This window comes from Amblyomma americanum, chromosome 6 (genome assembly GCF_052857255.1).
Source record: "Amblyomma americanum isolate KBUSLIRL-KWMA chromosome 6, ASM5285725v1, whole genome shotgun sequence".
In the NCBI taxonomy this organism is placed as follows: Eukaryota; Metazoa; Arthropoda; class Arachnida; order Ixodida; family Ixodidae; genus Amblyomma; species Amblyomma americanum.
The window spans coordinates 80024472-80038724 of NC_135502.1; the positions used below are offsets into that span (position 1 = coordinate 80024472).

At 48.2% G+C, this 14253-nt stretch overlaps 1 protein-coding gene across 5 annotated transcripts in view; it reads right to left on the minus strand.

Moving 5' to 3' along the window:
* Window positions 1-14253, minus strand: part of LOC144093777 (uncharacterized) — a 197528-nt gene that overhangs the window by 90319 nt on the left and 92956 nt on the right. For all 5 annotated transcript variants that reach the window (XM_077627479.1, XM_077627480.1, XM_077627482.1 and 2 more), the window contains 4 exons: window positions 13905-13994; window positions 7994-8446; window positions 5982-6461; window positions 4568-5493 (listed from right to left, as the gene is read on the minus strand). In XM_077627479.1, coding sequence (XP_077483605.1) covers window positions 4568-5493; window positions 5982-6461; window positions 7994-8446; window positions 13905-13994 — 1949 coding nt within the window. The remainder of the gene's footprint in view (window positions 1-4567; window positions 5494-5981; window positions 6462-7993; window positions 8447-13904; window positions 13995-14253) is intronic.

Sequence of the window (14253 nt, forward strand, 5' to 3'; positions counted from 1 at the left end):
ACACCCATGGCATTCGTTCTGTCACCTTAACTCTCTGTGCGTGACCACCGCCATCTTGTTTGGGTCAACTACGCTATGCGGGAAAGCCTACTTGCGGAATTTCGCGTGAGGCTCCCGAAGGGGCGAGTCGAGGTGTCACAACGTGGCAAGCGATCCTGTAAAAATCCCGCCTATTGCATGCTGCTCTTTAACCCATGCACCTCTTAAGTGGGCATAACGGCAGGCGTGACAATGTTCGGAGGGCCCCTGTCACTAGGTGAAAAAAATAACCTGGCCGCATAGTTTGGTTTCTGCGCTTCGCCACTCGCCCGTGGCAATGGCAACTGTCGGCCCGCGCATTAGCCAGTAGTCCAATCTCAGCACCGTGCCGCTTTCAGATGCTGACTGATGCGTCGCTGGTGATTTTTTTTTTTCATTTTTAGAGGCAGTCTCGCCATTCCGACGCCAGTATGTGTTCCCCGGCCCCTTGCTTGCATTTGTGTTGTTCTTCCAACACACTAAAACGGGCGGCTTGTCACGGGCTTACAGATGTTTGCACGATAGAGCCGCCTTATAAGACTACCGCATTGTCAGTAGTTTTTTTTTTTCCGGGGCCGCGGGGCATTTTATAAATCGACCTTCGAATAACCAGGGCATTTCTGTCGGTTCTTTGAACTCCTAATTATTAAAGTTTTACTAGCCATTATGTTATTTTTATTTCTAGTCTTGTCATGTTATGAATTTCATTTTGCCTGACCACATTACAGGTTGGATACTGTTATGCTGTTCAATTAAGTAGTACACATTTTTGCGCACGTCATGTTTTTTTTTTATACGGTGCTCAGGCAGTCTAGTTTTGTTTATTTCAGTTGCAACGGCTATACACTACTTTGAAAAAAATATGAGCAACAATTTTTGCTTGTTTATCTTTTTTGAATTTATTTTTTGTGCTGACCAGATATTCGATATTCGATTCGACATTCGAAGCCATTTTTTCTTCATATTCGTATTTGATTCGTATTCGAAAATTTCAATATTCGCACACCCCTACCGAAAATGTAATGCAATGGGGATTTTGAGCCTTCAGGAAAACAAGAACAAAATATTGCTATGATTAAAAGGCAAGCTCACTGTGAACAGCAAGAAACTGACAACGAAAATACAGTAAACCTTTATTAAATCAAACTTGTTAACAGTTGAAGCCAAAACATTTTTCTTGTCATTTAGGAAGAATTGTGCATTTGTCGCTGCTTATCTCAAAATGGTCTCACAGTGAATTTTAGATACAGAACCTCACTACAGTAAACAAGCGTAGAATAAAAACACGAGTATAAAAAAGTGAATCTGTGTTCCCATTTTGCCTTCCGTAGGCACCTGTAGAAATTTTTGTGCATTTATAGCAAAAACATTTTTAATACAGAAATGGTTATAATAAAGAGCACCTGGCCTCAGCAAAATCACGAGTGCTCACTCAAAAAAGCTTCATCAACCTATGGACTCACTCAAACTCAGACTCACACAGGTTGAGCTGACTCAAACTCATTTAGGCTTACAGCTCTTTTGGACTCACTCAGACTCACGACTCATTTGGGGTCAGCCACTCGTTGCAACTCATGACTCATTCGATTCACAATCCATCTGGGCTCACTCATTTCGACTAGCAACCCATCAGGACTCACTCATTCGGACTCAAGACTCATTTGGGGTTAGCCACTTGTTACAACTCGCTTGGTTCACTCACCTCCAGACACAAATGGGCTCACTAAAATGCCCAAGTGGCATGCCCCAGAACCAAAAATGAAAAGAAAAGCTTGCCATGAACGTAGAAAGAAGGCAGTGTAGGCTAATGACAAAGGGAAGGCAGTAAAAGAGACCTGGGGAGTAGAGAACGAAAAAAAAAAAAACAGCACTGGGTAGCACAAAGCGGCGGTGGCAAGAAGTGGAGGCGTGGCGGCACTGCGTTAGGAGGGAGGGAGGGGGGGGGGGGGGGGGGGTTGCCACGCTCGATTATGTTGTGCGAATTTTTAACTATACTGCCTTTTTAACTATACTGAGGCCGTGGAACAAACACCACGTTCATGGAAATCTTTCGTTTTCATATGGACTGCCCCTTCGCATTATATTCGTGGCTATGTTATATTTGTGCAAATATTTTACCACAAAATAGACGAAATCAAAAATTTGATAACAAATGCAATGTCCGCATGCCCTGTTTTGGACTAGATAATTGAGAAAAAGATGCGGTTATACGTTTTTTTGTGTGAAACCACTGTTCAATGATGCCTAAACCTCGAGCAAGATCTTGGTTGCAATGTTTGTGAGTTTGTGCCAAGTGAAATAAATAAATAAAAATAAATTAAACAAATACCGTATTTACTCTAGTAATGAACCCGCCCTCTCCCCACTTTTGTCGGTAAGAATTTACTTCTTTTTTTCAGCCTTTGGCTTTTTGTAGCTGGTTCCTCAGTTTTGGTGCTGTCTGCTGTCCGCAGTGCAGACCTTGGCAGCGTGCCAAGATGCTGCTGGCCAATAACATTGCTTGTTTGTTCATCTTTTGAGGAGAGCTGCCAGAAGGAGGGGGGGGGGCACACCCCTTGGCAGCACCCCAAGATGCTGTCCACCGCCGATAACACCACCACTTCATCTTTTGAGGAGAGCTCCTGCCAAATGGGTGGTGGGGAGGCGCGCTTCCCGAACAGGCCGCCCGCTACCCCGAAATTGCCAGATCCCTTCAAAGTGAACAATGCTAAACACCAGGCATGAAAGTGTCTGACCATCTGACGATGCGCGTTAGTTGATGAGGGAAGGACCCACGGAGGTATGATATGAAATATCGACCCTTCCAAAAAAAATCTGCTGAAGCTTTTTTTCCCCGCCTAATGGACCCTCCCCCCAAACTGATGTCAACTTTTCTGGAAAAAAGGTGGGTTCATTACGAGAGTAAATACGGTATTGCTGCAACTGGGTTACGAACCTGTGACGACGCGAACAGATCAGCTTCGCTGGCCAGTGCACGAGAGCGGCTATGGCCACAGTCGATCACTCCTCATGTTAAACTGCAACACAATCTTGCGCTGTGCATTGCACGCCGTCGTCTTCATCAACTTCCATCTGCGGCACTAAGACACAGACAGAGTGTTCTCTGTCGTTGTTACCGTTCATGCAATTCTGTTTTCGCACATTTATAAAATTTAGGTAAAAATTCTGCTATTTTTTTTTAACTTCGTGAATGGACCACACCTTAAAGGGACACTGAGGAGAACTCTATCATTTTTTTTTTGTTAGCAAAATCTGATAGTTCGGCATTTCATGGCTTTGTTGCCACTTGTCCGGGCGCGAAAGATGCATTTATTTCAAAGAAATTTGGATTCGAAGATGAAAAAGTTTTTCCCGCCGCTCTGATTCAAACTCAGGGAACTCTTATGACGCCACGGCAACTCTTGTGACGTCTCAGAACGGAGTGACGTGATGCGTGACGTAAACGCAGACTCCGTGATTTCTAACGGCTAGCGGTGCGGTCCGCAACCTTCCTTTGCCAGCCTCAGAGATTCGTGGCTTCCATGAAATAAGGAAAATTCCTCCAAGGTGGCGCCTCTTGTCCTAGGAAGTCATCACGCTTGTACTTGCGAGATTGGCCTGTGGCGGTGACACCTGTATTTCAGTACTTGCTATTTTCTACATTAAAAGAGCTTTGTTTTCAGTAAGAGTGGCGTTTTTGTGATCAGGAGCTGCTATTCTATCGATACAAGCCAACTTCAATTTCTTCTCAGTGTCCCTTTAAATATTCACACCCAATTTTTTAAAAAAAGGTGTGCGCGGCCCCCACACAAGTTTATATGGTAGCAGTGTCTTCCGCATCATTGTAGAGAAGAAATCATGCCACCAAAATTAAGCGTCTATACTCCTTTAACTGAAGCACACGCCTAACAGTTCAAATGCAATTTTGTTTTTCTTTGAATTCAATAGGAAACAAACCAAATAATCTGACATTGTTCGTCTCAAATGAGAATTAACAGGAGTCTACCGTGTAGTGTCGTTTTAAAAATACATTGGCTCTGAAATAATGTTCCATACATTCTGTTATAGGATGCAGTCAGCTTCTGTTCACGAACGGACTTCATAGGTACACTGTAAAATCAGCGAACTACAGTCAACTCAACGGATAATGCAAAGAGAACAGAATAGGAAGATGGGAAACGGTGGGAGATGAAGCTTTCCTAGGTGCAGTGCTCCAAATGAACTTCAGAAGTGACAAGTGTCACAGAGGCCTAAGATGCCTGAGGCTCTTATTACCGCTATCACTGGCGTGCCGCTGCTTTTTTTCCCTTTCCTACTTCTCACAGCTCCTTCACTATCTTACATTTCAAAACGGCATGCGTCCTCTTTTACAGCATGTGTCAGTGTTACCCCTTGTTTCCACATTCACAGTATCTCTTTCTTTTTCCCACAAACAGTGCAAGCTGCGCACTGGGCCCTAAGCTTGACAAAAAGTTGGCTTTATGCAGCTCGTGAGCCTGGTCGTTGAGGTGGCTTTCAATATCTAGCCAAGGCGAGTATGGTCTGCTGGTGCAGGGCAAATGTCACTCACAGGGTGCTGCTGTCCCATGGCTGGCAGAAGGGATGTCTGCGGCATCACGGGGGCTGGTGCTCCAATGCTGTCATCGGGAGGACCTGAGAGCACGTCGGCCTTGAGGCGCTCAAAGTCTACGTCACTCAGCAGGGAAGCCATCGCAGCCTCTCCGCTCTGCTTGCGCTGCTCCCTTTTCTCCTGCTCTACCAGGTCCTCCAGAAGCAGGGGCTGCTCCTGCAGCAGGAGGGGCCGCTGCTCACCTGCTGCGCCCCCAACACCGCCACCACCTAGCGTGGGCCCAATGGCAGCCCCTGGCATGGTGACATTTCCCGGGGGCCTCACACCTCCCAGTGAGCCTCTCAGGTGGCTCATGGCAGCACCTGGTGGCATGGCTGCCATCATGCGGACACCAGCTGCCATGGAGCCAGCAATGCCTGTGTATGGAGGAGGTGGCCGCATTCCGCGAAGACTTGGGTGCTGGCCGGCTACTGCAAAGGAGGCCGAGGGCACTACGTTCATTGGTGGCCGAGTGTCGAATGTAGCATGTGGCATCTTGGGCATTTGTTGCTGTTGCTGCTGTACATGCTGCTGTGCATGCTGCAGCCCCTGCCCTGGCTTCTGCTGTTCCGGTCGCTGTGGGACCTGCTGCTGGTTGGCTGTATCCCCAGCTTCCCTCGAAAATGTCGAAAAGCCCATGTCTGGCTTTTGGTCCCCAAGCTTCTCCTCTTTGTCTGTGGAGCCTTGCTTGACACTGCTGTCCTGGGAGCTGTTGTTGTCCTCCTCCTTGGCATCTGCATCCTGACGGCCTACCTCGTCCAGGTCGTCCTCTTTGTCGTCCAAGTCGAGGTGCTCGTCGAGGATGTTGCTCTTCTCCCCTTCGCCCACAAATACCCGGTCCAGCTCTGGGTCAGCATACTCGAGAATGTTGAAGTCATTGCCAAGACCTGATGACCAAGAAGCAATAACAAGAAAACATTATCAAAGCTTGCTTTTCAGTGGTGTGAACAATTGTGAATACCATAACCTGCTAACGTGCACAGCCAAGTAAGAGCCATGCAACTGCTACAAGTTAGTGTCAAAAACACAGTATGCAACTGCATGAATTTTAAAAAGCAACCAATTTTCATTGTAGGTAGCTTGAATTAGACAGCCCTTTTGAGAATGGCAGGAGAATATGTGCTGCCCCAGACTTCAGGTGCTACCAGGCATTACCTGCCCTGATGTTCCTGCCAATGTCACCCATACACTTCCCCGGAAATGCATTACATGCCTTTTATCTGTTTCTGCAGGTGCATACTCGACCTTCCCATAATGATGCAACACATTAAGTCCATCACCAATGTCTGCAAAAGAGACCGCACCTACTGCACAATCCCAAGTGCAACCCGCGAGTGACTCAAAACCATATTTCCCTCCAGCACAGCTAGCTCACCCAGCAGCTCATCATCGTCCAAGTCGTCTTCCATGTCCCCACCACCGTCCTCTTGGTCTTCGGTGCCCTGGGCCTCTACTTCTTTCACAAGGTCACCAGCAGTCTTCTTCTTCGCTGGCTGGGCCTCCAGGGACTCAGAGCCAGCATTAGCGCCTGTGGCAGCAGAAGTGGGGGAGGTGCCACTTGATGCTGTCTCATTAGCACCCAAGTCACTGGTGGCAGCTGGTTGCTGCTGCTGTTGCTGTTGATGCTGCTGTTGCTGCTGCTGATGCTGTGGTAGCTGACGTGGAGGTTCGGGCATGCCTTGAATGCGACCTTCTCCAGGCAAGGCGCTGGCAACGATGCCTTGCGATGTTCCCTGTGATGTGCCCTGTGCAGGGAAGGCACTGCCCTGAATCAGGTTTCCTTCCTTGGACAAGAGAGTACCGTCAGGAAATCCACCAGATGGCAGTTGCTGCCTGAACACTGCTGGCCTGGGTCCTACAAAGAGACAGCTCACTTTAATTTCAGTGCTCAGATGCCGAATACAGGACACATGCACTAATCTCATTTTCAATGTCTCCTTTTAAATCACGGGACACCCAGGTGACTTGTAAAAGATCACATATGGTTTGAATGGCATTCACGTAAATGTATCACAGATTGATACCAAAAGGGGCTTTTTGGTTATTTGGGTGTATTGTTGACAGATGGAAGTTGTTCGGATAGCGATAATGGGTTAATGCCCGTATACAGTCGCCGGCCGATATTTCGGACTCAAAGGGACCCGAAAAATGGTACGAATAATGGAACAGTCCGAAAAATCCGTGAAGTACAAAAAAATCACTTTATTGAGATGAAATTAGCTTAAAAAAGTCACTGATTTTACCTTGCGGAAAATTTCTCTTGCTGGGGATGATATGCGCCTGTATTTGCGCCAAAGTTGTGCTTTCACTGAACATGCTAGACAGCAAGGTCATGGCGTTTAGCTGAATACTTCCCACGCTTCTTTGACGAACCCGGTGGCACAGGCGGGGCTATGCTGCCCACAATCCGAGTGTGCACCACACCGCTCGTCGAACACACGCAAAGACAAGGCACTTTTCGTTCAAAGCAGTGGAACAGCCGGACGCAATCACAAAACGGCAAACGGATGTAATTTCGTGAAGACGGAGCACCACTTGGTCGACGTGGTCAGAGAAATTAAAGTGATGAAACGGCGAATGACGAACGTATGTAACCCACCGCAGTGGCTCAGTGGTTAGGGAGCTCGGCTAATGATCCGGAGTACCCGGGTTCAAACCTGACAGCGGCGGCCACGTTTCGATGGAGGCGAAACGCTAAGGCGCCCGTGTGCTGTGTGATGTCGGTGGACGTTAAAAGATCCTCAGGTGGTCGAAATTATTCCGGAGACCTCCACTACGGCACCTCTCTCTCCTTTCACTCCCTCCTTTATTCCTTCCCTCCGAGATGTGAGATGGTTGCTGCGTCATTTCCCTCCCCCAACAACCAATATTCCAATTTTCAACGTATAAGACAAGCAATACCTGCCCGTGACAACGTTACTGACAAAAGCAAGCAGACAGCAATGACGATCCGGCTGCCACCTCGAAGTGTCAGGGATCGCAGAGGCAAAAATGAGGTATTGAAAGTATGTCAAGCCAATTCAACTGTAGAGTAAATCCACCTCAATCAAAGATGGCGTCTTTTGCGCCGGCGAAAAGCCAATAAGATGGCCGATTTTGGCCCGCAGGCGACTGAAGTTAGTCCGAAAAATCGAACTTTCGGAATTTTAAAGTCCGAAGTATCCGTCGTGAATATGTATGCGCTTCTATGGGGTGACTGACGGTGCCTCACCGAAGTCCGAAATATCCTACAAGTTCGAATTATTGGAGTCCGAATGATCCGTCGGCTACTGTATACGGAACTGCTCATTCTCTACTTTACATTGATAGATCCCTGGGAGTCCATGCACCACTCCTGGCCCCTTGCTCTTATCCATTCAAGTGATAACATCAAGGACAGTCAGTCACCTGGCATGTGCTGAGGTGGGATGCCCATGTGTTGTGCCTGGGCCTGCATCGCCGCCGCTCGCTGCGGGTCAAAGGCTTCGAGGCGATTCAGTGGCGGCCTCTGTAGTTGCTGCTGCTGCTGCTGTTGCTGCTGTTGCAACTGCCGCCACTGCTGTTGACGCAACATCTTCTGGCGGTGAAGCATGAGCATCCGGAGCCGGGCTTCATCTATCTGCGGCCGCATACCGGCGGCCTGCTGGGGGTCCCTTGGCTCGACCAGCATGCTCCCGTGAGGGAAACCTTGCTGGCCAGGGTGAAGTTGCTGACCTGGCTGCTGCTGCTGCTGCTGCTGTTGCTTGAGCTGCAGCTGCTGTTGCTGCATCTGTAGCTGTTGCAACTGCTGCTGCGGCAAGGGTTTCTGCTGCTGTGACTGCTGCTGCAGCTGTAGCTGCTGCTGCTCAACGGAGGCCATGCCTGCAAATGTGCGCAAGACATGACATCAGCACTCCCTATGATTAAAGCCCCTAGTTTCATTCATTAAAGTCTCTCTCTCTCTCCTAGTTTCCTGCGACCCTGCAAGGAATCGCAAATTTAAGCATTTTTCGAGTAACTGAGTGCCAGCAGCCACTCTCTTTTTTGATGCTACTTTTGTAATGAACGTGAATAGAAATGACAGCTTGATTGAGAAACCAACTATTCACCTTTACCTGCACCAATATAATGTGAGCAGGAGTTTCAGAACTTCAGTTTTGAAAGAAATATTATTGTGTTTATAATAAAATCTCCAAATTACTTTCCTTTATTTTCTCCCTAAAATTAAGGCTTCGGAAAGGGGTGCACAAATTATGTAGAGATTTTGTGAACACGTCCCAAAAGCTCTACAAAGGTCATAATGCACAATGTGTACAGTATACTAACGCATTTTAGTTGACCCTACCACTTGCGTTCCTCACTCGAAAAAAAAAGTCCCCAAATTACAAGTCAACAAATACCCTCTCCCCTTGTGCTCGCCCTGGACCATTGTTATGTAGTTTCTTAAAGGGGCTGCGAAACACCGCTTGAACGGATGCCGGTTACACTTCAGATGGATTCTTTAAGTCGCACAGATGCCGACTCCAAAAGAATTACGAGAATCGATGCATGGAACGGGAGTTATTCAATGAAGAAATTTCAAAATACAAGCAAACAAAATGCTGCCCTCAACTCCATTTTCGCGGACGTTCCCATTCCCATTTCACTCTCCCAGTGACGACACACTGTGCGACCAATCAAAACAGCCTATCTTAGCACGTGGCGGAAGTTTACACTCCATGGTTGCCTGTTCTCTGTAACTCGTTCATGCCAAGGCTGGCGGCGCCGTTTGCATGGTTACAACAACCATGTGAACGCCCAGCTGACCCAGCTATGCTTCATCGTCACCACGACGGCGCAGAAGGGAACACTGATCAGTGCCGTTCCCTTAGTTATGGATCCCATCTCGAGTGCGAGATACCGTAAAAACCCGCGTATAGTACGAGGTTTTTTTCCTATTATTAGCACCTCAAATTTCCGCCTCGTATTATTTGCGGATCCGAACAAAAATTTCAGTTTTGCTCGAAGTTTTGGTTTCGTTATTGCCGCGTGGTTACGGCTTGGCTTTGTTATTGATTTGTGGCTACGGCTTGGCTTCGTTACCCGTGACGGCGTGGCTAGGGCTAGCGTGGCCTTCCTGACAGCGTACGCGCCGACGCATAAAGCACGCTTCGCGAAGGGAAGGTTCTTTTTTTCTGCCGTGGAGGAGCACAATGTCAGGGCCACGAAAACAGTATTCGGCTGCTTTCAAGAGAAAGGCTATTTTAGTTGCCGAGAACATCGGCAACAGTGCGGCCGGGAGGCAGTTCGGCGTCACCGAGGGAAGCATCCGCGGATGGCGGCGACAAAAGGAAGCACTTTTCGCCTGCAGCGGAACGCGAAGAAGCTTTCGCGGCCCGAAGAATGGGTCATACCCAGAAATTGAACTGGCCCTGACGGAGTTCGTAAGAGAACAGCGAGCCGCACATCTACCTGTGAGCGTGGAGCTCATGCAGGTAAAAGCTAGGGAGCTTGCTAGAGAAAAAGGTATTCCAAGCACCGCCTTCAAAGCGAGCAAGCACTGGATATACCGGTACATGTGCCGTGCTGGGTTTTCGTTACGGCGGCGAACGTCGATTTCCCAAAAACTGCCCGAATCGTTTGAAGAGCTGCTGGTGGCTTTTCAGCGCCACATTATTTCTTTACGGAAGTCCAAGAACTTTCAGCTAGGGCAAATAGGCAACGCTGACCAAACGCCAGTTTATCTGGACATGCCATCACCCCTCACAGTGCACGAGAAGGGTTCCAAACAAGTTTGCGTCCGGTCTACCGGCAACGAGAAGACTCGGGTAATCATGTTATCGTGCACAGCAGACGGCCACAAGCTCCCACCCTATGTCGTGTTCAAACGCAAAACAATGCCGAAAGGTGAGGAGTTGCCAAAGAATGTTATCGTGAGATGCCACGAGAAAGGTTGGATGAACGAGGGTCTTGTCCTTGACTGGGTGAAGTCCGTGTGGTGTAGGCGGCCCGGTGCACTATTGTCCTTCCCGTCGATCCTCGTGCTGGACGCGTTTCGCTGCCATTTGGCCGACTCGGTCAAGAGAGTGTTACGCGATTGCGGCACTGAACTTGTCGTCATCCCAGGCGGAATGACTTCCCAGCTGCAGCCACTTGACGTTTGCGTAAACAAGCCTTTCAAGGACGCGGTCAAGCGGTGCTACGCTGAGTGGATGCGCTCAGGTGAGCCTGCAGTGACGCCGACTGGGCGGCTGAAGCGGGCATCGCCAGCCACGCTGTGCAAGTGGATTGTGGACGCGTGGGCGAGCATTCCTGCGGACCTTGTGCGTCGGTCTTTCAAAAAGTGTGGCATATCAAACGCCCTCGATGGCACAGAAGATGAGTGCCTGTGGGAAGATTTGTCCGACAAAGAAATCTCCGAAGAAAGCGCTGTTGAGGATGAGAGCAATTGAAGTGCGGTGTCCAATTGCAATAAATGCCTTTCTTCGTGCTTACCTGGTTTACCTCACTCGTATTATACGCGGATAAATTTTTTTTTTTCTATTTCGCGTCTCTAAAATTTCACCTCGTATTATATTCGGGTTCGTATTATACGCGGGTTTTTACGGTACTGCGACGGTGTGACAGCCTGCGCAAGATATCAGACACATTTAGCATAGCGCGTACCGCTACTGCTTACCGCCAACCATCGCCCCTAGCGCGCTGGTTGGTCATGGCGAGCAAAAAGCGCGCGCTGTTGACGGGAGCGTGGCGCCACCTGGCGCCGCCGCCCGGTGATCCTCCACAAGCTGACGATGCGCACTGCCTGCTAAATGTGAACTGAACGCATCATTCCTTTTGACCGAAACGAACGTTTATAGAATGCAATGGCTCGATCGGATCAACTCTGCAAAGCCGCTCTCAGATACATAGAGAGTACCCATAAGTGTTAGTGCTAGGTCGTAGGATGTTTACAGAGAGGCGCAAAGTCCTACGATGCAAAAAGTAGTCAGAGCCTCTAGTGGTGTATTTTTGTTTTACTTGCTTTACAGTGCTTTTATCTAGGGCAAACAAGTTGGTTTTGTTAATGTAATATAGAACACAAGAACTTGACAAAACGTATCTCTAGTTATTAAAACAATTTGCAGTATATTTACTCTTTGTCCAATCATAAAGCTCGCCCTCCGTGATGTCATATCCGATGCTAAAAACCGCCACTGTATGGTGACACCGTCAGCGCCATGAATTTGTTTTTGCGAGCTAATTAAAATATTAAAAACAGGAGTATACGTGGTACGACCGATGCTAATAGCATCACTATAACTCCTTCTATGCAACCAACGGGCAAAACAATGCACTGAAAATGTGTTTCAGGGCCCCTTTAATTAAGTGATGGCATGATGATGCACGCACAACTCAAAACACACGCAGAACTATACAAATAGAGATACACGGCAATAAAGCGGTGCCCTCACAAGCGGCCCGGCTGTGTAGCAGCAAACAGAATAGCCATCGGTTTGGTAGTTGCGGATTCTGGCGCGATGCAAGCTTTGGAGGTTGCCGGAAGGTGGCAAAAGCGACCGTCGGTGCAAGCAAACCAGTGGCGAGCAATTGACTTCTCTTTACCTGAACCAATTTACAAACGAATTACTGACTTTTTTGACACTACTCACTCATCTTTTACAACCGCACATGGTGAGCACGCACCGATCTTCACAAGCACACCCTGTGCGCACCCGTGTTGATGCTGGCGTGCTTTCGCAGCAGGAAGTACAAAATACGTGAGTAGACTTTTTTTTAAAATAAAAATCCAGGTAATAAATTAGGGGTGCACAAATTATGCGAGTCAATGAGGCATTCAAGGCAACCATAGTCGAGCCCCATCCCATCTCAATAACTTACACCGTCTTCTTCCAAGATCCATTGCCACACCAACGTCACAGAAAAGCTGGCTTCTTCTAGTGGCTTTCAGGCCTGCTGGCAAAGTCACTTTAGCGGTACAGTTAAACCTGGATGTAACGCACCTCCATATAGCGAATTCCTCGATGTAACGAAGGTTTTTAATTCCCCAACGCTGCCCCCATTAAGCGCATGTGTTTGAGACCTCCATGTAACGAACGCATAGCAGCGGTTGACCTCGATGTAACAAACTCGCTAAGTCGACCATCTGTTAGGTTGTGCTGAATTACGAAATTTTGGAGAAAAGTTTCACAACGATAAAGCACGAACTGACATAAGAGGAACGAGAACGACCGCAACGAGCGACCACAGATGACTCAACGCGTCGTGCTCCAATGCTGCTGGCTCATCTCCGGTGCTTTCGCTTTTGGAACGCCATACCACGTGGCACTACAACAGTTCATGCCCAACAGCAGCAAAAATTGATCGGGCATAACAAAAATGGAGCGGCACAAGCGGTGCGCACCCATTGCAGCCGTGTGGAACATGCTCGTGTGATTCCGGTGCCGATAGCTCTAGCGTGTCGGGAGCGGGGACGGCTGAGAGCGCCAGCGACGCAAGGCGAAGAGTCCGTTTCCTGGGGCAACAGCGGCAAGCAGACCGAGAGAGGGAACATGCGGAAAGAAGCATGTGCCTCCACGGCTGGTCCACGGCGACGGTGCAACCGCGAGCGCTCTCCTCTAGCTCGACCGGTGCCCCTGCCTCTCCTACTCTCCAAACCCCACTCGTAGCGGCGATGCGTAAGCCACGGCCGCAGCTGCTGCAGAAGTCGCGCTATCAGCACGATCACGGAACGTTTCTCCGTGTTTATGACTTCGAGTAACAGGGTTTTCTGAAAACATTTTGAAGGTGATTGCACCTACATTTATTTCTTATTTTGGTTTACGCTCTGCATTGTCTTTTCAAGTCTTCTTGCGAAAACTGCATGTAATGAAAAATCCCGGACTTTTTTCAACTTCGTTACATCCAGGTTTAACTGTAGTCACTTTAGCGGTAGATGCTACTAGCACCTTGAAAAGCTCAAATAAAAATAAAAGAATTCCCACTATGTTCAGATCCTGGTTCCAAATATAACACGAGATGCATTCTGAAGCACTATTCGATGTCTCTCACAGAATTTTGTGGATTCTTCTCAATTCCCGAAATTTACTATTTTCCACACAGAATGTTAGGGGCTTTACCTATGATGGTCACAGGTACAATATTATGCAAAATTTAGCTTGTTCTACTCAAAGATTCATGCAAAGGTTCACACATTCATGCACTGATAGGTTAGTCCAAGCCAGAGCAACTTCTCAAGCTGCACTCAGCAGCCAGCACAGTGTGAAAAAAAAAAGTACCAAGCAGTAAAGCCCCATAAAGAAAGAAAAGAGCTATAAAGGCCACTTCAGCACATGGTAATGAGCTTTAAACTGATGCTTACGAGATGCCATAATTCCAGGCGGCAGTGGGGTACGAAACCCCAGCTCTCCAGGCCCTGCCATAGCCATTCGGTTCCCTTGGAGCGCCATGCCTATAAAGAAGAAACAGAAGAGCAGAGCACATTTAAACAAAAGATGAGACCTTGCCAAGCAGAACAATGTTGAACTTTCTACTTTCAACAGCACCAAGATCCAACAAGTATGGCCTGTGGGAGTTTAACATCCCAAAGCGACTCAGGATATGAGGGACGCCGTAGTGAAAGTCTCCGGAAATTTCGACCACCCGGGGTTCTTTAACGTGCACTGACATCGCACAATATCTGGGCCTCTAGAATTTCACCGCCACCAAAA